The sequence below is a fragment of the Dipodomys ordii genome, unplaced genomic scaffold, assembly GCF_000151885.1.
Source record: "Dipodomys ordii isolate 6190 unplaced genomic scaffold, Dord_2.0 Scaffold7, whole genome shotgun sequence".
Classification (NCBI taxonomy): domain Eukaryota; kingdom Metazoa; phylum Chordata; class Mammalia; order Rodentia; family Heteromyidae; genus Dipodomys; species Dipodomys ordii.
This window is the reverse complement of record NW_012267223.1, coordinates 22,762,013-22,786,688: the sequence shown is the minus strand read 5'-3', so window position 1 is coordinate 22,786,688 and position 24,676 is coordinate 22,762,013. Positions and strand designations below refer to the sequence as shown.

Sequence of the window (24,676 nt, the reverse complement as noted above, 5' to 3'; positions counted from 1 at the left end):
ATTACCTCATTTAAGCCTCGGTGGTATCCCAAGGTGTAGGTAATATCCCCGCAGAAAACAAATTCGTTCAGAGATAATAATTGGATGGGGCCAAGTTTTTTTTTCTTTTTTAAATGCAAGGCTACTTAAAAAAATTTTTTTTTTGTCTGCGTTGCTAAGCATCAAACTCCAAAGCCATTTTGTGATAGGCCAAGGTGATTCTTAATTTAAAAAATTTTTTTTTTGTTAGGTGCAGGTAGCTCTCCCAAGCTTGGAAAGCCAGTCATCCCTGCCCTGCAGATGCAATCCGGAGGCAGGCAAGCCTAGCGGGGGAGCGCGAGGGCGCATGCGCGGCTCCGCCCCGCGCGCACTGTTTAATCCCAGAATCCCTCTGTGTCGCACCCGAACGGCCGCACCGTTCCGAGCCTCCGGAGGCCGGCGCAGCTGCGTCAAGATGGCGGCGGCGGTGGCGGCGGCGGCGGCGGCGGCGGCCGCAGCTGCATCCCTTCAGGTGCTGGAGATGGAGAGCATGGAGACGGCCACCACTGGACCAGCAGGGCTGGCGGCCGAGGTCCGAGGCAGCGGCACCGTAGACTTCGGATCCGGGCCCGGGATCTCTGCCATGGAAGCCGGCGGCGGCGACCCGGGCCCCGAGGCCGAGGATTTCGAGTGCAGCTCCCACTGCTCCGAGCTCTCCTGGCGGCAGAACGAGCAGCGTCGCCAAGGCCTCTTCTGCGACATCACCTTGTGCTTCGGCGGCGCCGGGGGTCGCGAGTTCCGGGCCCACCGCTCGGTGCTGGCCGCCGCCACCGAGTACTTCACGCCTTTGCTCTCGGGCCAGTTCTCCGAGTCCCGCTCGGGCCGGGTGGAGATGCGTAAGTGGAGCTCGGAGCCGGGGCCCGAACCCGACACCGTGGAGGCCGTTATCGAGTACATGTACACCGGCCGCATCCGGGTCAGCACTGGCAGCGTGCACGAGGTGCTGGAGCTGGCCGACAGGTGAGCTAGGGCCATGCCCGCCCATCGCCGTCATTTACTGCGCCTGTGTGTGTGTGTGTGGCGGAGGGGAGTGGGGGGGGTCGCCACCGCTTCGGGCATGGACGTTGACCACCCCCCCCCCCACCCCCCGAGCCCGGCCAGAGCGCCCGGTGCCTGGGGAGCTCAGACATTCCGGTGGAGGAGAGACAAAGGCAACGAAAAAGTCCGTAAGGTGATGATGATTGTTGAGATGATATTTAAAAACCGGTGCTAGGCTAGAGGAAAGGCCTTTCCCAGGCGGTGACATTTCAACAGACCTCCTAAGCGTGGAGGAAACTAGCACTAGAAAACTAGTGCAAAAGATGAGAGTGGGTGGTGGATGAACATTCCGGGCAGCGCAGAAGCCCTCAGGCATGATGCTGTTTGGTTTAGAGAAGTTACTTGGGAATCTCTTCCTGAGGCTAGGTCAGGTAGGTGTGAACGGTAGGGTGTGGGAGATGAATTGGGATGAGTTTTTACTGACTGCCACGGGAAGCAGGGTCAAAAAATACTCTGATTCAAACATTGGAAGAGATTAGCCCGCTGCCGTAGTGAAGGGATCTAGGTAGCAAGAATGGATGCTCTGGAGGAGAGTTCTGGCCTTATGTGTTGCACATTTCTTTGTTTTGACAAATACCTATTGAATATCTATTATGCCTCAGGATGAGACCCTGGACTCTAAGGTGCTGGGAATTCAGCAGTGAACAAAAGAGACAAAAGTCTCAGCCCTTTCTCATTGTATTGGTAGACCTAGCCTGTTGAATGATTTGTTTTAGCTGAGATGAAAACTGTGGCCGTGGGGGTGGGGGCACAGTGTTAATTCTGTCTGATGTAGAGAGAGGACTGATTTTTTTTTAAAGTTGTATGGATGAAGAATGCTGAGAAAAAATAGCAAAGAAATAAAGGAGATGAGGTAGAGGGTGCTTCAGGTAGGAGACCCAAATGCAAAGCTCTGAAGTGGAGCTTATCTGAGCATAGGGAGCATCTGAAGCTCATATAGTTGGAGAGGGATGGAAGGAAGGGACGCCTCAGGATGATCATGTGATTAGAAACACATCCCACAGGGCCTCCTTGATTGAACTTGAGCATTTACAGTGAATGAGATGGAAAGAATGATGCAGTTTGACTTGAATTATGTGTTGAGAAAAGGATGAAGCAGTGGGGAGCATGTATCAAGGACAGAAGCAAGAGACTAGCTTAACTGGACTGAGAAGGGCAAAGAGAAGGTGATAAAAGGGCACATACCAGAAGAAGATATGCACTTGCCATTAGATTAGATGTGGATGTAAGGGAAGACAGTTTTTTTAGCCCATGCCCAAGTAGAATGATGAAGTTGTTATTAAGATGTGGAAGATTGCAGAAGAGCAGGAGGAATGTCAGCTTGGACCTGTTCAAGAAGTTGTCAGGATAGGCAGTTGAGTAGAATAGCATTGAGCTTCCAAGACCAGCTACGGAGAAACGATGGAAAGAAACAGTGCAACCATAGAGAATGCCTTATTAGGCAGGGACATCACATTGAACACTGAGAATCAAATGTAAGTTTAAACTTAAAACAATTTAGGGGTGGTGGCATATGTCTTTAATCTCAGTCTGGAAGCTGAGCAAGAAGACAGAATTCAAGGCCAGCTTGAGCTACATAGCAAGACTCTGCTTCAAAATAAACAAATAGCCAATCTGATCACAACTCTCCAGTGGAAAATTCTCCGTACCCCAGTTAAACCTAGACATTAGGTATTCATATATATTTCTGTGTATTAACGTTAACATAAAGCAGGGACAATTTACCAATTGAAACAACTAATATACTTTAAGGTATATGCAAAACAACTAATACATTTTAAGATATATGCCAAAAAAAATAAGTAAATAGGTTGCATTGGGAAGGCAGGTACAGGGTGTAGTAGGCAGGAGTTGTAGTTGGTATCAGGAGATGAAATTCCTGCTCACTGATTTGGAGCATTTTCTTAGGGTATGAGGCTGAGTCATCAAAAGGTGGGACAGGAGGGGTAGCATCTTGACAAGGTTGTTTATGTCTGACATGATTTTGTGTTTTTCAGATTTTTATTGGGCAGTTAGGAGTGAGGAGGAGGGGGTACTCGAGGCAATTTTCTTTTTTTTTAATTTAATTTAATTTTATTTGTGAACATACTGTACAGAGGGGTTACAATTACATGGGCAGGATAATGTGTGCATTTCTTACCAAGCATTGCAGCCTCCTCCTTTGTTTACCCTTCACATCCCTTCCCAGCCTCCCCCCTTCCCCCTCGAGGCAATTTTCTTGAAGCTAGAACTTCTCTCCATCTTTCAGAGTCTGAGCATCTCTCTGTGTCAGGTGCTCTTCACGATGTTCTTCGATCATCACGTTTAATCTTTCCATCAGTTCTGAGGCAGATCTCCCCTCTTCCCACACGTGCTCTGCTGGTGATTCAGCCCTGCAGGGCACTTGTAAGAAAGAACCAGAAATAATAGGACATGCCTGGCATCCTCCTATGATGCCTAAGGTGTGATAGCTGTGTTTTGTTTATATGTTTTCCCTAAACCTGTCTTAAGGGAATGTACTTTAGAATCTGGTGACCTTAGCATCCCAACATGTCAGAGAGTCACTAGAGCCTTTTACTACACTTTGTCTTTGTTTATGTCTAAGATGGTATGTTTCTTTCAGAAGGTGAAGAGAGAGAACCTTTTCTCCCCTTAAAGATAAATGTAGCCCTTTCTAGCTTCAAACTCAAAAATCTTTTGTTTCAGCCTCCCAACTACTAGGTGTATAGGCATGCTCCACTAGGTCCAACTCCTATTAGTTTTTATATTGTAGCTAAGGTAGTTATTAAGCACAATAACCATAATAATAAACAGTTAATGAATTGAGGTGAGCCTGACTTGGAAAAGTTATCTTTATATGTTTAAGTTGGTTCTTAGCTAGGGATGTCTTCAACTTTTTTTTTCTTTTTTTCTTTTTTTTGCTGGTTCTGGGGCTTGAATTCAGGGTCTAGAAGCTGTTCCTAAGCTGCTTCTGCTCAAGGCTAGCACTGTACCACTTGAGCTACAGTACTACTTCCAGCCTTTTCTGAGTAGTTTATTGGAGATGAGTCTCACAAACTTTACTGCTACTGCCTGGACTGGCTTCGAACCATGATACCCAGATCTCAGCCTGAGTAGCTAGGATTACAGTCCTGAGCTATTGGCCCCCAGCTGTCTCCTTTTTTTTAAAACAGTGGTCTTATATTGGCCACCCTTGGGCTGACTGCTGTTAGATTTATGATTTGTGTTAGAATTTTGTGCTGCTTTAAAGAATTTGTGTAACAGGCAACATTCTGTCATCTATATGCCAAACTATTTCTGTTGGTTTTTTTGTTGTTGCTTGTTTTTTTCTGCTAGTCCCAGCACTTGAACTCAGGGCCTAGGCACTGTCCCCGAGCTTCTTTTGCTCAAGGCTAGCACTCTACCACTTGAGCCACAGCGCTACTTCTAGCTTTTTTTTTTTTTTTTAATGTGGTACTGAGGAATTGAACCCAGGGCTTCATGCATCCTAGGCAAGCACTCTACTACTAAGCCACATTCCCAGATCCCATTCTTTCTTTCTTTCTTTCTTTCTTTTGCTTGCTTTCTGTCTTTCTTTCTTTCTCTCTCTCTGTTTTTCTTTCTTTCTTTCTTTTTGGTCAGATGTGTAGGGCTTGAACTCTGGTCCTGGGCACTGTCCGTCAGCTCTTCAGCTCAAGGCAAGCACTCTTAACACTTGAACTACAGTGCTTCCTGTATTCTGGTGATTTATTGGAGATAAACATCTTCTGGACTTTCCTGCCTGGGTTGCTTTGAACTGAGATCCTCAGATCTCAGGCTCTGTAGTAGCTAGGATTTCAGGCATGAGCCACCAGCACCCGGCACTACTTCTGGTTATTTATTTATTTGGTTGTCGATCGTGGGAGCCAAACTCTGGGCCTGAGCGCTGTCTCTCAACTCAAGGCGAGTGCTCTACCACTTGAGCCACAAGGCCACTTTGGCTTTTTTCTGCTTATGTAGTGCTGAGGAATCCAAACCAGGGCCTCATGCATGCAAGGCAAGCACTCTGCCATTGAGCCAGTTTCCCAGCCTGACTACTTCTGTTTTTTAAGCTACATTGTCCTGCATATGTTTTTTACTATGCCTATGTTTTATTTCCTGGCTTCAGATATTTGAGTTTGCCCTGCTATCCTGATTTAATGATGAGGACTAAGCTCAGGGCAAAGCCCCTGAGCATCTCACCCCTTTTGGCTGTTCAAAGAGAATATTATATTGAAAAGTCAATGAAAACCTGACATAAAGCCAGGCTTCTGGTGGCTCACAGCTGTAATCCTAGCTACTCAGGAGTCTGAGATCTGAGACTCAAGTTTTAAAACAAGCCCCAACAGGACAGTCCCTGAGACTCTTATCTCCAATTAACCACTAAGAAAAACAACAGAAGTGGTGGCTCAATAGAGCACTAGCCTTGGCAAAAATGCTCAGGGAAAGCATGCAGGCCTTGAGTTCAAAAAAGATGGCACAAAAAAGGAAAAAAAGGGAGGAAGGAAGGAAGAAAACTTCTGATTTGTCTTTCTGGTATCTGTCTAAGGCCTGTAGGAAGTCACAGTTCCTATTTGCTCTTACTTTAGACTATATTCATGCCTCTTCACCAGGACCCTGCCTCACTTAAGAAACTGATGAGAAGTGGCACTGTGGCTCAAGCGGTAGAGTGCTAGTGAAGAGCTCAGGGACAGCCACCAGGCCTGGAGTTCAAGTCCCATGACTAATGAAAAAAGAAAACAGGAAGGAAGCAAGCAAGCAGGCAGGGCTGGGAATGTGGCTTAGTGGTAGAGTGCTTGCCTAGCATGCCTGAAAGCCCTGGGTTTGATTCCTCAGTACCATATACACAGAAAAAACCAGAAGTGACTGTGGCTCAAGTGGTAGAGTGCTAGCCTTGAGCACAGAGAAGCTCAAGGACAGTGCCCAGGCCCTGAGTTCAAGCCCAAGGACCAGCAAAAAAAAAGAAGAAGAAGAAGCTGATGACTGGAAAGAGTCTAGGAAAAGGTGATAGAGACAAGTTTGGGCTGGAATTTTCCTTTGCTAAGGATAAATGAGACTAAAGTATGAGACTGTTATACTTACTATTAAGGAATATATTCTAGATAACCTTATATAATTAAAAATTCTACTTTGGGGCTGGGAAGGTGGCTCAGTGGTAGAGTGCTTGCCTTGCAGGCATGAAGCCCTGGGTTCAATTCCTCAGCACCACATAAGCAGAAAAAGCCCAAAATGGTGCTGTGGCTCAAGTGGTAGAGCGCTAGCCTTGAGCAGAAGAGCTGAAGGACAGTGCCCAGGCCCAGAGTTTAGGCCCACAACCAACAAAAAAAAAAAATTGAGCCCAGTGTGGAGTACGCACTTATAATTTCAGCACTGGCTTTGAGGGAAGCCTGGGTTACATAGCAATACTCTGCTAAAAAAAAAAAAAAAAAACAGAAACTCCTCTAATATGTAAAATTATGTAAAATATATGTATAAGTATTTTTAACATCTTATATGCAGATGACGTTTACATATGCTTTTTTATTATTTTATTTTTTTAGTGCTGTGCTGGTGATTAAGCCTAGGGGCTCCAGTCTGCTGAACTGCTAGTACAGTACTCTGAGCTACATCTGTAGCCGACATGGTGTTTTTATTGTTTTTGGTTTTGGTGTGTGTGTGTGTATGGTAGGACTAGAGATGAACTCATGGCCTTCCACATGCTAGCAAGTGCTCACATTTGCTTGGGACAAAGGGTAACACTGAGATTGAACTCTGGGGGGGGGTTTCACGTTTGCTGGGTAGTTTCTACCGCTTAAGCCATAACCTTTCTTTTGTTCCTTTCTTTTTCTTTTTTGTTCGTTCTGTCTCTCTCTCAGAACCAGCTTGAGGGGCTGGGAAGGTGGCTTAGTGGTAGAGCGCTTGCCTTGCATGCATGAGGCCCTGGGTTCCATTCCTCAGCACCACATAAGCAGAAAAAGCCGCAACTGGTGCCGTGACTCAAGCCGTAGAGTGCTAGCCTTAAGCTGAAGAACTGAGGGACAGTGCCCAGGCCCAAAGTCCAGGCCCCACGACTAACAAAATAATAATAATAATGATAATGATGATGATGATGATGATGATCAGCTTGAGATCACATTCCTACTATCATATGTTTCTTGTATAACTGGCATCACAGGCACAAGCAACTATACCTGGATTGTTATTTGAGATGGGATCTTGCTAATTGCTTGCCCACGATTGGTCTCTGCCTCGTTAGTAACTGGGAATACAGCATGAAACATAGTTTATGCTTGCTGGGCATATGTCCATTTGATATACCTTTTTTTGAATTTGTGCTTTTTTTTGAATTTGTGCCAATATTTGAACTCAGGGCTTCATACTCTTACTTAGCTTTTTTGCTCAAGGCTGGTGCTTTACCACTTAAGCCATAGTTCCCCTCCTGGCTTTTGAGGGTTAATTGGAGATAAGAGTTCAATGGTCTTTTCTGCCCAGGCTGGCTTTGAACCATAATGCTCAGATTTCAGCCTCCTGAGTAGTAGCTAGAGTTACTAGTGTGAGCCACTGGTGCCCATCCACATAGACTTTTTTTTTGGGGGGGGGGGTCCGGTTGTGGGCCTGAACTCTGGGCCTGGGCCCTGTCCCTCAGCTCTTCAGCTCAAGGTTAGCGCTCTACCACTTGAGCCACAGCGCCACTTCCGGCTTTTTTCTTTTTGCTTATGTGGTGCTGAGGAATGGAACTCAGGGCCTCGAGCATGCAAGGCAAGCGCTCTACCACTGTGCCACCTTCCCAGCCCCACACATAGACTTTTATACTTCTTAAAATGTGAGGATGCTTTTTTTTCCCCCTCCAGATGTTGTACATATTGAGATTAATCTTAACATTTCAATTTCATAATTCAGGATGCTTTCAAAATGTAACCACGTAGGATACACACATCCCAAACTTAATCTTTTCCCTTTTTCTTGATTTCTAGATTCCTGTTAATTCGTTTGAAAGAATTTTGTGGAGAATTTCTCAAGAAAAAACTTCATCTTTCAAATTGTGTGGCCATTCATAGCTTAGCTCACATGTACACCCTGAGCCAACTTGCTCTGAAAGCTGCCGATATGATACGGAGGAATTTCTACAAAGTCATTCAGGATGAGGAATTTTATACTTTACCATTCCATCTCATTCGAGACTGGCTTTCTGACTTGGAAATTACTGTTGATTCAGAAGAGGTTCTCTTTGAAACAGTTTTGAAGTGGGTTCAGAGAAATGCTGAAGAGCGAGAGAGATACTTTGAAGAACTTTTTAAATTGCTCAGGTTGTCCCAGATGAAGCCTACCTACCTCACTCGGCATGTCAAACCAGAGAGGCTGGTGGCCAGTAATGAAGTTTGCGTCAAGCTGGTGGCTGATGCAGTGGAGAGGCATGCTCTGAGAGCTGAGAACATACAATCTGGCACATTGCAACATCCTGCTTCTCATGTGTCATTATTACCCCGTTATGGGCAAAACATGGATGTGATCATGGTTATTGGAGGTGTGTCTGAAGGAGGAGACTATTTGAGTGAATGTGTGGGATATTTTGTTGATGAGGATAGATGGGTAAACCTGCCCCATATTCATAATCATCTTGATGGGCATGCTGTCGCAGTAACAGAATCCTATGTGTATGTTGCCGGATCAATGGAACCAGGCTTTGCTAAGACTGTGGAAAGATACAACCCAAATTTGAACACATGGGAACATGTTTGTAGTCTGATGACAAGAAAGCATTCTTTTGGGCTAACAGAAGTCAAAGGCAAGCTATATAGCATTGGAGGACATGGCAACTTCAGTCCTGGCTTTAAAGATGTGACTGTTTACAATCCCGAACTTGATAAATGGCACAACTTGGAATCTGCACCGAAGATTCTTCGTGATGTCAAAGCACTGGCCATAGAAGACCGGTTTGTGTACATTGCTGCCCGCACTCCTGTGGACCGGGACACTGAGGATGGTTTAAAGGCTGTGATTACATGCTATGATACTGAGACTCGACAATGGCGAGATGTGGAATCGTTGCCCCTTATTGACAATTACTGTTTTTTCCAGATGTCTGTGGTCAACTCAAACTTTTATCAAACTGCATCGTGCTGTCCTAAGAGTTATTCTTTAGAAAATGAAGAGGCAGTAAAAAAAATCACCAACCATGTGTCTGATGAGATCCTTGAGAGCTTGCCTCCAGAAGTCCTAAGCATTGAAGGGGCAGCCATTTGCTATTACAAAGATGATGTCTTTATTATTGGAGGCTGGAAAAACAGTGATGATATTGACAAACAGTATCGGAAAGAAGCCTACAGGTACTGTGCTGAGAGAAAGAGGTGGATGCTCCTTCCTCCCATGCCACAGCCTCGTTGTAGAGCCACCGCTTGTCACGTCAGGATCCCATACCGGTACTTGCATGGCACACAAAGATACCCTATGCCTCAAAACCTAATGTGGCAGAAGGACCGCATTAGACAGATGCAAGAAATACATCGGCACGCCCTGAACATGCGGCGAGTACCAAGCTCACAGATAGAATGCTAAATTCTCTAACACATGCAGCTAAAAACTTCTCCCTGTGTCGTATGACTGAAGATACCCAGACTGTTAACTTGAAAAAGTATGTTGGTAACTTATTTTCTAGCTGGATTGATTGTTAGCCCATGTAAAGGAAGGGTAGTTAAGAACTGAAGAATGGGAAACTCAGTCCAATACATGGTAATCTTTGTTGTTTTGCAATCTTATATCTTTGTGTGGGTGTACTAGCTAAATCTTATTAAAGACAAGTGGAAAAAGCAGGTCTTGTTACTTGAGGCTGTTCTGCCAACCAGTTATAATTCCTTCGTTTTAGAGACTTGTGTTTTGGGCTTTAAGCACCACTTTTATTTGCACATTTTCTTTGATGTTCCTTTTCACTTTCTATAGAATGGTTTCACAAGATCAGAATTTATGTATTAAACTCTCATCTGCAGGAGGCATGTGCAATAGTAAGACTGAAACCTGAAGGAGAAAGCACAGTGTTTCAGGAAGATGCTTTTAGAGTATTTACATTGATGTTTTGTTGTATGTGTTTATCTAGAAATGGTGTTTTGTTCATATAAAGAAGAGGTGACTGATGAGAAATTTGTGGTTACCTCATGTATTTAAATATATATATTTTCACTTTAGTAGCTGTTTATAAATTTCAAACCATCGCTCTGAGACGATGGCAATTGGCTAGTATATTAATCTTTAGCTGATTGATGGAATGCAGACAAAGTTACATATATGAAATTTGTTTCTCTAAGAATTATAACTATAGACTGAGAAATCAAAAGAGGTGCAAGATCGAGGACATGTTAATGAACTTAAATAATGCCTATGACAATCAACACTCAATGCCTTCAGTTTTAATTTTTGTTCTAATACATACTATATTGAATCTTCCTCTTTTTTTCCCTATAAGCAACTGTTTTCAAAATGGAAGAGAATAACAAGTTAGAAAAATATTGCCCTGCTTATTTTATCCAGTTACCCTGCACTTTCATTAGAACTTTGCCTGAGCCTAGAATACCAAATTTGGGTATATAGTTTTGGCTTAAAAAAATTTATCAGTACAGTTATCCTTTTGTTTTTGTTCATTCTTTATTTTTGTGTATTTTTCACTTTTGTTCATTCTTCTGACACTCTCCCTAGCTTTACACAAGTTAGCACTCAGGCTGAATTTTTTAGTGTTCCGTTGGTCTCCTGATAATTTGCACTGTGCATCCACTTTTTTTTTTTTTCTTTTTAGGCACGAACTTGTTATGTAGCCTCAGTCTTCTGAGTGGTGGGATTACAGGCATGTGATAACACACCCAACTTATTTTTTATTTCTTAAAGAATAGTTCCCTTTTTAGACATTATGGAATACCATTCTAGAAGTCACAGTCCAAGATTTATCACTCTAGTTCTTATAATTAACCTTCTTATTGTGTGATCAGACATCAGATGAAAAAAGCACAACCAGAACATGCAGCTGTTTTGCTGCAAGACTTCATGTTTTAGCTCTTAGATTCTATATAGTAAGAACTTTTCCTGAAATTTCTAAATTAGTATCCCTGCCTAGAACAAAAGATTTTAATAAATCTATTGGAACTCTTACACTGGAATGAGGCTGGGAAATTGCAAATTGATTTCTATACAAGAATATATTACATCCTACTCTTCTACCTTTTTCTCAATTTCCATTTCTTTATAGTTACTTCAGTGATTGAGCAGCACTATAGCTTATTGATGAGGCCATGCAGTTAGAAATCATTGACTGAAGCTCCTGGAATTAACTTTGTTTCCTAAACTGTGTGACCAAACCTGTTCTTGGTTGTGTTGAAATAACTCAGTGTCACAAGGATGCGAGTTTTTCTCCAGAAGAGTGTGATATAGTTGGGGATGTTTTTTTTTTAAGAATTGTCTTGTGAGACAGTCGCTACCCGTTGTTTTGTTAGGGTTTTTACATGATATAGCAGAAGTTTTAGGTATAGTCTGGTTTTGAAAACTTGATTGAAACTTGTCTTTTTTTTTAACTCAGCAGCAGCCTAGGCCCGGGCTGAAAGAAGGGGGGTAAGTCCTTGCATGATGATGTGTGCAGGTTTTTCTGACTACTGAGTTTCTAATTTTTATACTTAAATTCACGTGTGACTTCACATCAGTAATTTGTGTTTCCTAAGTACCCTAACTTGTTAATAAGGATAGAAATCAGATTTGCTTAAATCTGTTCAAGGCTGACATTCTGAAATTCTAAACTGAAAGGAACTTGAGGATTTGGAACGGTTCTAAGTATGTTGGTGAGGTCTAATGTGGCTCTTTGGGAAAGAAAATTTCCTTTCTGATAAAAAGGTAAAGATTGTGTTTGGTGATATAACCAGTTAAAAACACAGCTTTTTAAAAGATAGCCTAAGGTGTATTCAAATAAACATTTTTTGTTGGTTTGTTTTTGGTGGAGAGGAATGAATTAGACAGAAGGTGATAACCATAAATATATATATATATATATATATTCTATCATAGATATTCAGGAGATCTGTATATAAAACTTCCAGGGAGGCTGCGTCTACCTTACCTGGCTTTCCTTTGACTCTACCTTCCTACCTATGGATTAAAAACCAGTTGTGTATGTGGAGAATGTCAGTCATGAGCTTAGTGTTTAAGTAATACATCACTTGCAGTTTTGCATGAATATTCTTGTGTATCTTAATAGTCAAATTTGCTTTTGTTGTGCCAGTCCAAAATAACTTTACTAAGAGCTCTTAAAATTCCGTCAGCATCAGTTTTGTTTTGATCATCTATCTGGTTGTGTGTAGTATTTCTGGGACCAAAAAAGTGAAACATACTAACCTTTTTAATAGGGAACTTAAGTTTAAAGCTGGAGAGAAGTATTTATGGAAGCTTGTGCATTTGTGTGTTTTAAACCCTTCCAACTGCTGGTAAGGCAGTTCCTACTGCACACTTTATTATTATCTCTTGACCAGTGTAGCATGTGATATGTTTAAAATAGTTCCTTTTCCACTTCATGATCCTGCTATCAACACCTATAATATCATAAAGTAGACAGGAATTGGTACTTTCCTCAAATGAAGCTTCCATTAAGGGCATGCTGGCCACGTTTCATGACTTTGAACGTGCACAGTATTGTGAAGCCAACACTCGGCCTGTACTAGAAAAATGCAGTGCTGTAACTGTAGCTTGTTTTTTGTCATTCACAGCTCATCACTCCAGTTTGTTTCCTTCTTGAAAAAAGTCCATTTTGTTGTTGTTATCCTTATGTTACAGCATGTATTCTGGTTCTTGGAAGCAGAACATCTCATAGTTGAGTGCCATAATACAATAGCATAACAGAATAGTCATTGTGCCTCAAAAAATTTAATTAGGTAGCCAAATTACTGCTCTTTGTCAGTCCCTTGTGGGACTTCTGTTTTACTCTGTGACCGTTGCTACAGTGTCTTACCTTGAAGCATATGTGCTAGAGTCCGTGTTAACTTAATCCTCCTGCTGCATGCACTTGTGAAAAGCAGTGCTTGCTTGGTGTTTGAAGATTTTATAACCCATGTCTAGGGCTTGTCAGTTGTAAAATAAATAGTGAGTTGGTAACAGTTTTTTGGGCTAGTGGTACAAGCCCGTTTGCAAGGTCTTGACTTTCTCCCTTCAAGTCAGAGATGATGTAGTATTTAGAATGCCTAGAGACATTATGTTGTAAAATAACTTGTTTTTGTTCCTAAAACTATCTGGTTCTGTCTTTAAAGCTACTAATTGTGTCAGTGTACATTTTCAATAAACATATTTCTTTAGAGCTGGCTTATACTGTGTGATTGTTTTCTTAATTGGGCATTGTTGAAAGTGATTACCATCTTCCTTACTCCCTCATTCATCCAACCCTATTTCCCTTAAGTTGAACATTTTCCAGTACTCTTACAGGTTCAAATACTGCATTTATTTAAAAAAAGAATTAATTCTTATTGCTTAGACTTTTTATTAGCTAAATGAAGAGGCTCATACAGGTAGGGTACTTGTCGAAGCGGAATACTTTACTTCATCTCGCAGTGCTAATCCTGTGAAGTTGTCCCGTCTGGCTGCATATTCCCCAACATTGGCCAGCCCTGGTACCACGCAGCAGCTCAGAGCACTGCGGTATATGCTCATGTCATGAGCATCATACCACTCGTCGGTCTTTTCATCATAGCACTCAACATTAAAGGTGGTGGTAAAGCCGTTAAAGCCCCCCACCACAAACAACAGGTCATCCACTACCTCGATGCCAAAATTGCTACGAGGATTAAACATAGTGGGTATGGTGCGCCAGGTGTTGGCTACTGGACTGTAGGCTTCTGCGCTCCGGAGTCGATTAGCCCCATCAAAGCCACCTACCTGTGGGTAGCAAAAGAAACACAATTGGCTGCCAATCATTGCATCTGGCCACTGAGGAAGCCCCGGATGGGGAGGGCCAGTGATACCATGCCTCTTCCTATAAATACTTACCCATGGTATTCTAAACCTGTTTTGCTAATAGTAAATCTGGGGGTGTCATTTTGTTTGTGGCCATAGATGATAGACTCACCGCGTATACATGTTCCCCATAAGCAATGACACCTATTCCACTCCTCCTGCTCCTCATGGGTGCTATGACTGTCCACTGATTACTCTCAGTGTTGTACACTTCTGCTGTAAACAGGCATTCATTTCCATTAAACCCACCACATATGTAGACCTGAGGGAAGAAAATACAATTACTAAGTACCAGCCTCTTTTTTTGTTGTTGGTCATGGGGCCTGAACTCTGGGCCTAGACACTGTCCCTCAGCTCTAGGCTAGTGCACTACCACTTGAGCCACAGCACCACTTCTGGCTTTTTCCGTTTATGTGGTACTGGGGAATTGAACCCAGGGCCTCATTCATGCAAGGCAAGCACTTTATCACTGAGCCACCTTCCCAACCCCTCCCTTTCTTCTTTAAACAATGCAAAATAGTAGCTATTTGCATGGTATTGGTATTAGAAGCAGTTTAAACATGATTTGAAGCATATGGGGGGATGTGCATAGGTTATAAATCTTTTCTTGTGTGAAGGGCTTGGGGCTTTGAGCTCCCACAGAGCATTTTTGCTCAAGTATGGTGCTCTACCACTTGAGCCACCTCCACTCTGATGTTTTTGCTGGTTAATTTGAGATAAGAGTTTTGAGGATTTGTCTGCCTGGGCTGGCTTTGAACTAAGATTTTCATATCTCAGCCTCCTGGGTAGCTAAAATTATAGTCATAAGCCACCAGTGTCTGGCTACCATACCATTTTATACAAGAGACATGAGCATCTGTATTACAGGTAATCTATCCATTTTTGTATCTACATGGGTCCTGGAACCAATCACCTGCAGATACCAAAGCACACTAGTACTATAAAGTGAGTATTGAGGATAATATTGCTTGTTAGCCATCCTCCAAAACAACAGAAGCCAGGCACTGGAGGCTCACCTAGTTACGCAGGAGGCTGAGATCTAAGGATCGTGGTTCAAAGCCAGCCCAAAGTCTGTGAGACTTTTTCTTTTTTTTTGGTTGGTTGTGGGGCTTAAACTCTGGGATTGGGCGCTGTCCCTGCGATCTTCAGCTCAAGGTGAGCACTCTACGCTTGAGCCACAGCGCCATTTCCGGTTTTCTAGTGGTTTTATTAGAGATAAGAGTCTCACGGACTTTCCTGCCCGGGCTGGCTTTAAACTGTGATCCTCAGATCTCAGCGTCCTGAGTAACTAGGATTACAGGCATGAGCCACTGGCGCCCGGCTTCTGTGAGACTTTTATCTCCAATTAACCACCAGAAAACTGGACATGGCACTGTAGCTCAAGTGGTAGAGCACTTGCATTGAGCTGAAGAGCTCAGAGACAGCACCTAGGCCCAGAGCTCAAGCCCCATGACTGATTTTAAAAAAAGAAAAAGAACAATCATTTGTGGACTTATTATCTGTTGCTTCTGTGTCTCCCCAACTTGGTTCTTTACCTTCCCATACAGTGTTGTGGCACTTGCGTCACTCCTCTGCTCGTGCATGGGGGCAATGAGCGTCCATTGATTGGTCTCTGGCTCGTAACGTTCAGCAGTGTTGAGACGCACGTAGCCGTCAAATCCTCCCATGGCATAAATGAAATTGCTGAGGACTGTCACGCTGACATAGCAACGTCTGGAGTGCATCGGGGCCACTTGGTGCCAAGTTTTCTTCACTGGGTCAAAACGCTTAACACTATTGAAGTAGTCTACGCTATCAAACCCCCCAATGATATAAACATAGCCTTTCAAATAGGCTGCCCCATGGTAGGCACGGGGACTCTCTTCCTCACAAGTAACATTCACCCATCTGTCTGCACGAGCATCATATGCCTCAATGGCATTGGTGGGGCTCCCACCGCTCCAGCCACCAATTGCAAATAGGATGGCATAGGGCAGGCGGGGCCTGGTAAGTGGGTTGGTGAAGTCAGAATTGGAGGGTCCGTTCATGTTTAGGTCATACATGGCCTTTAGGGCGTTAATGATGACTGGCTTGCATTCCTCACTATCTTTGACATAGTCATTCATCTTAACGTTATTCATGAAGTACTCAGCATGCATTAGAGCCAGGCGAACCTAAGAAGGAAATACAGAAAGTCATTCAGATGAGGTGAGGATGACAGAAGTTCCATATCCTTAATCCCTATTTTATAGTCTGCCTCTAGATTACTGGGAATGTTTGTTGGCTTGTTTTTGTTTTCTTTTTAATGTGTGCTCATGGTTTAAATATTTGTTTTGGGGAGGCGGTGTACTCCCAAAAGAGTACTATGAAGAATGAGTTAGAAGAGAGTAACTGCTGAGAATGAGCTAAATAAAAGGCTGCTGACAGGGTCACAGATCTACCCATTGCTTGGTCACAGTACAGTTTTATAAGACCCAAAACAAGCTATGATAATTATATAGAAATTAAATACATCTCTATGTATTTAAACACTAAGGATTGTGAAGCTAGCCCAGGCAGGAAAGTCCATGAGACTCTTATTTCCAATTAACGAAAAAGCTGGAAGTAGAGTTATGACTCAAGTGGTAGAGCACAAGCCTTGAGCAAAAAAAGAGCTCAGGGACCGTGCCCAGGCCCTGAGTTCAAACTCAGTATCAGTGTACACATGCGCACACACATACAAATGGCACCAACTAGTTACAAGTTTGTGCACTCCTCATGATTTGCTTTCCAGCTCACTTTGGACCTAAGGTTTGGGAATTCATTTAATAGAAATTATTTAGGTTCCAAAGGGGAAAGAAAATTACAAAATTCCAGAGAATAGGAGATACTCTCTATATTAGTGCCTATAAATAAAGCCCTGGGATCTGTCAATTCTCTGGGACAAATGAATCAAGAATGAGCAAGTAAGCATTTTCAAAGAATAACTTGACCTTAGGAAGCAAAACTGAAATGTGCTGCTTCCTATTTTGGGGGTCATGAGAAATCCACTTTAAAATGGCCTCAAATACAGCGTCTTCCTGTTTGACATTAAGCTCATCTTTCTCAATGATATCCTTAAGTTCAGTGACTGAGAGCTCTAGAAACTCTGCTGAGACTTTCACCATCTCCTCGAAGTTGTGCAGTATGAACATGTAGGCCTTCTGCCTCAGCTCAGGGCAATAGTAGTAGTCCGTGAACTTGCAGATGCCGATACAATTATCCAAACACAGCTCCGACTTGAGGAACTCGCAGCAACCCCTGACAATACCCATGATGTTAAATTGATCTGCAGCAGCCAGTAGCTTCTCCACGTTGTCCGGGGTGATAGGCACAGTTCGGGTATATGCATACTCAATAATTAGCTTCATCATGTCGGGGGAAATGCCAGGAATGTTGTATACCTTCTTCTCAGTGTTGTTCCAGCCACTGGTAAATAAAGCTCTGAAAAAAAGAAAGAAATTGGCAGCCTCTTGTCATCCATATCCTCCCCACACCAGGCCTCCTTTTCTTCTTGTTTTCCAAATAGGACAATAAGTGTGTTGAAAATAGAGTGGCCTGAGCAAGTGGGGGACAAACATAGTTTTTATACAATAAGGGGGGAGAGAGACACAGAGTGGGAGAGAGAGATACTTTCCAGGAGAATTGGCTGGTCACTGTATCCTCGTGATAACACGATCTTTTTTTTCTTCTGTTTTTGAATGAAGACATTGAGATCTAGAATGGGAAGTAAGTAAGATCCCATATCTCTCTTCTGTTGGTGAGAAGTTAAGCTAGCTGGGTGCTGGTGGTGAACACCTGTAATCCTAGCTACTCAGGAGGTTGAGATCTGAGTACTGAGGCTTGAAACAAGCCTGGGGTGGAAAGTCTGTGAGATTCTTTATCTCCAATTAACCACCTAAACTGGAAGTGGAGCTGTGGCACAAAGTAGTAGAGCACTAGTCCTGAGCAAAAACTCAGGGATAGTGCCCAGGCCCTGAATTCAAGCCCCAATACACACATACACACACACACACACATACACAGAGCAAAGGAATGAAAGAGGAAATTAAACTTAAGGATATACTTCTTAATAAATATTCAAGCCAATGGCTCACACCTATAATCCTAGCTATGAAAGAGGCTGAGGTCTGGAGGACTAAGGTTCAGAGTCAGCCTGGATAGAAAAGTCTTCAATATTCTCTCTCCAAAATAAACAATAAGAAAGCAGGGTGGAGGCATGGCTTAAACGCTAAGAGTACAAGATCTTTATTTTAAACTCCAGTATCATATACATCCATGCATGCATACATGTACACATACACACATACATATATCATTCAATCAACACACATCTAGAACCTGACCCCTTCTCACCTCTTTGTTACCTGCTTGATCCAAACCCCCACCATCTCTTGTGCAGATCATCCAGGGTAACCTCACTAATCTTCCTGCTTCTGCCTTTGACCTTCTAGTGTTTATAGTCTTAGCCCAGCAGCCAGAGTGATTCTTACAGGAATATGTTCCTCTTCCATCCAGAACTTCCCACTGACTTTCCTTCTTACTCAGGGCAAACCCAAACTCTTTACCAGACACTACAAAATCCTCTGAGATCTGCTCTCTCTGCACTATTCTCTGCATTCCCACCTTCTCACCCCAGTTACCCCTTCCCCTCCTTCTATTGCAGCCATTGCTGGCCTCCTTGCTGTTCTTTGAGCCCCAGAGGTAATTCAAACTCTGAACTTGATCTTTATCTGTAATGATCCCTCAGACTTCTAGATTTCCCTCATCCTCATCTCCTTAAACTCTTTTTGTTCATATGTCACCTTGTCAGTAAAGCCTTCTCTGACCATCCTAGGTAAAATTACCCATATTGTGTGTGTGTGTGTGTGTGAGTGTGTGTGTATGTGTTGGTCCTGGGGCTTGAATTCAGGGTCTGGGTGCTGTCCCTGACTGAATTTCTTTGGCTCAAGGCTAGCACTCTTACCACCTGAACCAGAGCTCCATTTTGGCTTTTTCATGGTTAAGTGGAGATAAGAGTCTCTTTGTATTCAGTTAATAGATAATAGAGCCAAAAAACAGTGCTCAGACCCTAAATTCAAGTGGTTAGCTCTGGGACTGGCGTGTGCATATGCACACACCTGCCCACATGTACAAGAAGTAAATTATGTGTGTTGGAAAGTGATCAACAAAATACACAAGTAGAACAGGGTGAAAGTGCAAGCAGGACTGAGTAGAGCTGGAATAAAGTTGGCTTGCAGTTTGCAGAAGCCTCAGTAAGAAGCTGACATTTAGGCAAAGATTTCCAGTGAAGAGAAAGGAGACATTTTAAATTTTAAGGCTGGTCACTTGTGAATTACACTCTGGCTTGGCTTTTTCACTCAAGACTAGTGATGCAGCATATGAGCCACATCTGGCTTTTTGTTAATTAGAGATGAATCTCTTAAATTTGTCTGCCTTGGCTGGCTTTGAAGCACAACCCTTAGATCTTAACCTCCTGATTAGCTAGTATTATAAGTATGAGCCTCGAGTGCCCAACTATATCTATCTATCTATCTGTCTATATTTTGGTGGTGGGGGGGTCAATCATGGAGCTTGAACTCAGGGCTTAGGCACTGTCCCTAAGCTCTTTTACTCAAAGGAAAGGTAGTGCTCTACCACTTTGAACCTCAGTGCTGCTTCTGGTTTTTGAGTGGTTAATTGGAGATAAGAGTCTCGTGGACTTTCCTGCCTAGGCTGGCTTTGAACCATACTCCGCAGATCTCAGCCTCCTGAGTAGTTTGTATTACAGGCGTGAGCCACCGATGCCCAGCTATGTTACCTATATTCTTTATCTTCTTTTTCTTCCCCCTAAACTTAGAATCTGATACGTATTTCACTTATTCAGAATTCATTCTCCCTTACTAGAAGCTAAGCTTCACAAGAGGAATGTTTAGCTCTATTCAATAGAGGTTGCAAGATAGGCATTCAATAAATAATTATTGAATGAATAAATGATTGCCATCCCGCAACTATACACTAAACTTGTAATATGTAACTGGGTACTTTGGGGGCTTTTTTGTTTGTTTTTTGTTGGTCTTGGGGTTTGAACCCAGGTCCTGGGTGCTGTCTGTCCCTGCGCATTTTCATTCAAGGCTAGAGCTCTACCACTTTGAGCCACAGGGCCACTTCTGGTTTCCTGGGGATTAATTGGAGATAAGAGTTCTCATGGACTTTCCTGCCCAGGCTGGCTTCAAACTGTGATCTGAGCTTCCTGAGTAGTTTAGGATTACAGGTATGAGCCACTGGCACACAGCTGGGTACCTTTCTTGGTATGGAAACAACCCAGATTCCCCACAACAGGTAACTGGATCCAAAAAATGTGGTACCTATTAACAGTAGAATTTTACACAGCCATTAGAAAGAATAAAATAATGTCATTTGCAAGGAAATTGATAGAAGTAGAACAAATCATGTTGAGTGAGGTAAACCAAGAGCAGAGACAAACGGTACATGTTCTCTCTGATATGCAGAAGTCAGATCTAAAATGCACTGGGATATGACAAATTACAACGGATTCTAGATACATACAGTGAGACCAAAGGAATATAATCTTAGGAGAGAAGCATAAAGGGGCAATACCCAAGCGCCTCTTCATATATATAAAATACATACTGAAACAAACTCCAAAGGACTTTTTTTTCTTTTTCTGATGATTCTATATTCTTTACCTTATACACAGTATATTCACATGCATATCTGTGAGAGGGTGGAGGGAGAACACAGAATCTGAGGAAAAAAGGTATAAAAGTGCAGCAATGGGACACACTGGACATTGATGCAAAGGAACTATACAACTTGTGAGTGAAGATGGGAGGGAGGGAATGAAGGAACAGATGACACTGTATGAAAGGAAATGTACTTATAAACCCTCTATATATCACCTCTATAGTAAAGTAAATTTTAAGTTTACAAGAAAGTAGACCAAAAAAAAAAGGAGGTTTAAGCTAACACTGGTTGTAATCATGTAATCATGCCTGTAATCCTAACTACTCAGGAGCTGAGATGTGAGGATCACTGTTCAAAGCCAACCCTGACAGAAAAGTCCATAAGGCTCATCTCCAATTAAACACCAAAAAAAAAAAAAAAAAAGAAGCAGAACTGTGGCTCAAGTGGTAGAGCACTAGTCTTGAGAAAAAGCCACTTAGGGACAGTGCCTCAGTCCTGAATTTAAGCCCTAGGATTAGCAGATGTACGTGCGCGTGCACACGCTCGCACGCGCATGTGTACATACACATACACACACACACACACAGAGGTATAAAGTAGTATGGGTTTAGTGATTTTCCTTTTCTTTTTTTTTTTTGATCAATCATGAGGCTTGAACTCAGGGCCTGGGCGCTGTCCCTGAGCATTTTTGCTCAACATTAGTGTCGAACCACTTTGAGCCAAAGCTCAATTTCCAGTTTTTGAGTGGTTAATTGGACATGAGTCTCACCGGGACTTTTCTGCCCAGGCTGGCTTCAATCCATGATCCTCAGATCTCAGCCTCCTGAGTAGCTAAGATTACAGGCATGAGCTACCAATGCCCAGCTACAACTCATTTTTGTACTGCACACAGGTAAGGTTTTCAGTGGGGATATGTTTTGTTTTGGAGGTTGGTTTTGTTTTGTTTTGCCAGTCCTTGAAATCAGGTCCTGGGCACTGTCCTTGAGCTTCTTTTGTTCAAGGCTAGCACTCTACCACTTGAGCCACAGCGCCACTTCTGGCTTTTTCTGTTTATGTGGTACTGAGGAATCAAACCCAGGGCTTCATGCATGCCAAGCAAGCACTCTACCACTAAGCCACCTTCCCAGCCCACATGTTTGTTTTTTATTATTGTTCAAGAATTTTTAAATAGCTAGGGGTGAATCAAAAGAATACTGTGACATCTGAAAATTCAAATTTTGATGTCCATATAAATAATTTTATTGGGACACAGCCACGTGATGACGCCCACCCCCACCCCCATTTAGTTCTATCTGTGGCTGCTCTACAGTTTACAGGAAGGGCTGGACAGTTGCTGACAGACACTAGGTAGCCTGCAGGCGTTAAAATGCTTAGTGTCTGGTCTTTCTGTGGATTCAGTTCTAGGGCCTGGAGGGGTGGCACATGACATACATTACAGACATGTAATGCTTTTCCAGTCTGCATTGTAAAGATTGAAAAAGAGCTTTGGGAGATGAATGAGATGTCTGAGCAATAGGCAAGATAGCTATCTTCACTGGAAGTGATTCTGCAGACCTTTCATCTTATGAGCAACCCTTTCATTTCCTGGAGTGCAAGATTTTGTCCCAAACTCCCTTTTTCTTCATGTATATATATGCATATATATGTCCTGGGTACTTGTCCTTTATCCCTCTATCCCATCCCCTCTACGCTTATTAATTTATCACACTGTTTCAAATGCTCTCTCTACTGTGACAAGTGCAGAAGAGCCACCAGAGGTGGCATTGTTAAGGAGAAAATCCAACCAAAGGTTCATTTATAGGAAGATGGAAAAAGAAAGCACCTGGCACACCAGAAGTTGGTTTGAAGTCCAGGTGACAATCAAAGAAAAGTGGCTCTGGCCCCCCAGTTGTGTCTTCTTCAGAAGACAATGGAGCTGGACTACAGGCTGCCCAGAGCTTTGAGATCCCTAAATTTAAGATGGTGAGTAGGAAACAGGAAATGGATCACAAGAAGAGGCCAACTCCCGCCCCTCCCAGCTTGGCTTAGTTCAGCACCCTGTTATACCTAAAGTAGGAACTGCAGCTACAAAGGATGTTCTTGTGGGCATTGAACTCAAAGCCATTGACCTTGATGACCACGTCGCAGAGCTTGCCCTCCAGCCGAAGTTCGTTGAAGATCTCACAGGTCATCGCACTCATCTTCCTCTCCATGTGAGGTTGGTGGAACCGTGTGGAGGCCGCCGTGCTCTCCATCTCCATGGCACCCTGGGACCAGCGGAGAGAGGCTGCTCTCCTGGGGTGTTGGGGAGGGTTGTGGGGGGCCCCTTTAGCCAGCTGTCGCTCCTTTTCCCTACTACATCTTTCATATAGGGCCCATCAGGCAGCCCAAGTTCCAGAATCCTGGATTCGCAGTGAGATCATGCTCAGGATTGTGCTCTCAGGTTCTGGAACTCCCTCCTATCCCTGCTCCTTCCTTCCCCCTCCCCCCTGTCACCCAGAGAGAAGACCACCCATTCCACAGCTCTGTATCCTGGAGCCCAGGGCTCATCTGTGAACAGCAGCACCATAGTAGAGATTTTATTGATTCTACTTCCTGTTGCCTGAGTCCACATCCCTGCAACATCCATCCACTTTTCAGGATTCCCACACACCCAGTTCCAGGAACTCCCAAGTCCAGAGCCAGAAGTGATGCTGATTAAAGCTTGTGCTGCCCAGCTGCTCAGGATCTTCTTCAGTCCTCTGGATGTGTTTGTGGCTTGCTTTCTTCTTCATTGGTGACAAGACAGGGCCCAGATATGGAAGCACCTCCTGGTTATATCCCCAGTGCCAAATTATCTTTTTGTTGTTGTTGTGTCTTTGGGTGGTACTGGAAATTGAATTGGGGGGTTTGTACTTGCTCTAATGCTCTACCACCAGTTTTTGTTGTTGTTTTTAAGATAGTGTCTTGAAAGACCCTCCACCCTTTTCCATCTGGACTAGTATCTACCTATTTATGTTTCCCACCATAGATAGGATGACAGGCATGCATGCACCCCTATGTCTAGCTTTTTCTGTTTAGATGGAGTCTCCTGAATTCACTTACTGTTGTTGTTTTTGTTGTTGTTGTTTGCTTTGGCTCCAAGGCCTGAAACCTCCATTCTCCCTTCTTAGCTTCTCTCATAGCTGGGATACACATGCTCACCACCCTGGTTGAGATAGAGGGAGGGGAGCTACCTCAGCTTTTTTTTTTTTTGCCCTTCCTGGCCTCTAATCCCAATCCTCCTGAGTAGGTAGCATTGCAAACTTGGAACCCATGGGCACCTTGCCTTGTGTGTCCTGAAGCCCAAAGCAGAAGAATGTGAGAGAGAGAGAGAGAGAGAGAGAGTGTGTGTGTGTGTGTGTGTGTGTGTGTGTGGTGTTGCTCTATCTCGGCTTCTGCTCTAACCATTCTTTTTTGGCAGTACTGGGGTTCGAACTTGCTAGACAAATGCTTACCCCTTGAGCCACACCTCCAACCCTGGAAATGACCACGTTTACTCAGGCTTTTGGCTCCGGAGGACAGAGTGGCAGGCGCACACCGAGGCCCTGGTGACAGCCAGCCCAGCCCAATCAGGTCACCCCGGCGTCTTGGAGGCCCTCCCCCTCTCTTCCCCCGCCCCCCACAGAACCCTCCACCAACTTCTCCCGCCAGCGCCCGGCGCCGGCCTGAAGGCGGGCGAGAGACGGACGGCGCGTGCGCAGTGCGAGCCGTGCCGAGCCGTGCCGGGAGCCGAGGATCCAGCCGCCCGGACTATGGCGGAGGAGGTGAGGCGGGGAGGTGGGGAGCGCCGGGGCGGGGAGGGAGGGAGGGAGGGAGGCGGGAGGGACAGCCTCTTCCTGCGGGGGTGGGGAGCAGATCCCCCTTTCTGGCATCGCGCGGTGCCGGGGCCCCGGGGCTCCGGGGCCCGCGTCCAGGCCGCGTGGGGTCAGCGCCTCTCCCGGCGTCCGCGCAGGTGAGCACGCTGATGAAGGCCACGGTGCTGATGCGCCAGCCGCGGCGCGTGCAGGAGGTC

At 43.9% G+C, this 24,676-nt stretch overlaps 3 protein-coding genes across 4 annotated transcripts in view; 2 read left to right on the top strand and 1 right to left on the bottom strand.

Annotated features, from left to right (window-relative positions):
* Positions 1-394: 394 nt before the first annotated feature.
* On the top strand, positions 395-9,762 carry Klhl11 (kelch-like family member 11). Its single transcript, XM_013038028.1, has 2 exons — positions 395-978; positions 7,986-9,762. The coding sequence occupies exons 1-2, from the start codon at positions 434-436 to the stop codon at positions 9,565-9,567; spliced, it is 2,127 nt and encodes a 708-aa protein (XP_012893482.1). The 5' UTR covers positions 395-433; the 3' UTR covers positions 9,568-9,762.
* A 3,731-nt stretch (positions 9,763-13,493) lies between these two features.
* Positions 13,494-23,047, bottom strand: Klhl10 (kelch-like family member 10). Of its 2 annotated transcripts, none has more exons than XM_013037789.1 (5): positions 22,711-23,047; positions 16,932-17,421; positions 15,516-16,133; positions 14,093-14,242; positions 13,494-13,902 (listed from the first exon to the last, which is right to left on the bottom strand). In XM_013037789.1, exons 1-5 carry the CDS (start codon positions 22,902-22,904, stop codon positions 13,528-13,530), a joined length of 1,827 nt encoding a protein of 608 aa, XP_012893243.1. In that variant the 5' UTR covers positions 22,905-23,047; the 3' UTR covers positions 13,494-13,527. The 2 variants fall into 2 exon arrangements, with proteins under 2 accessions (XP_012893243.1, XP_012893244.1); XM_013037790.1 differs by having other exon boundaries at positions 13,496-13,902; positions 22,773-23,013.
* Positions 23,048-24,342: 1,295 nt separating this feature from the next.
* The window catches only part of Nt5c3b (5'-nucleotidase, cytosolic IIIB), a 10,791-nt gene continuing 10,457 nt past the window's right edge, over positions 24,343-24,676 (top strand). The window contains exons 1-2 of the mRNA XM_013037401.1: positions 24,343-24,428; positions 24,617-24,673. Coding sequence (XP_012892855.1) covers positions 24,417-24,428; positions 24,617-24,673 — 69 coding nt within the window. The 5' untranslated portion in view covers positions 24,343-24,416. The remainder of the gene's footprint in view (positions 24,429-24,616; positions 24,674-24,676) is intronic.

What these genes read in the sequence shown, in the direction of transcription:
- Klhl11 (XM_013038028.1), top strand. Translation starts at nt 434, where the DNA reads ATGGCGGCGGCGGTGGCGGCGGCGGCGGCGGCGGCGGCCGCAGCTGCA. An exon ending in GTGCTGGAGCTGGCCGACAG is followed by an intron (nt 979 to 7,985) that starts GTGAGCTAGGGC and finishes CTTGATTTCTAG; the next exon opens with ATTCCTGTTAATTCGTTTGA.
- Klhl10 (XM_013037789.1), bottom strand. Translation starts at nt 22,904, where the DNA reads ATGGAGATGGAGAGCACGGCGGCCTCCACACGGTTCCACCAACCTCAC. An exon ending in CCACAACACTGTATGGGAAG is followed by an intron (nt 14,243 to 15,515) that starts GTAAAGAACCAA and finishes TTCTTCCCTCAG; the next exon opens with GTCTACATATGTGGTGGGTT. An exon ending in ATGGGGAACATGTATACGCG is followed by an intron (nt 13,903 to 14,092) that starts GTGAGTCTATCA and finishes TGCTACCCACAG; the next exon opens with GTAGGTGGCTTTGATGGGGC.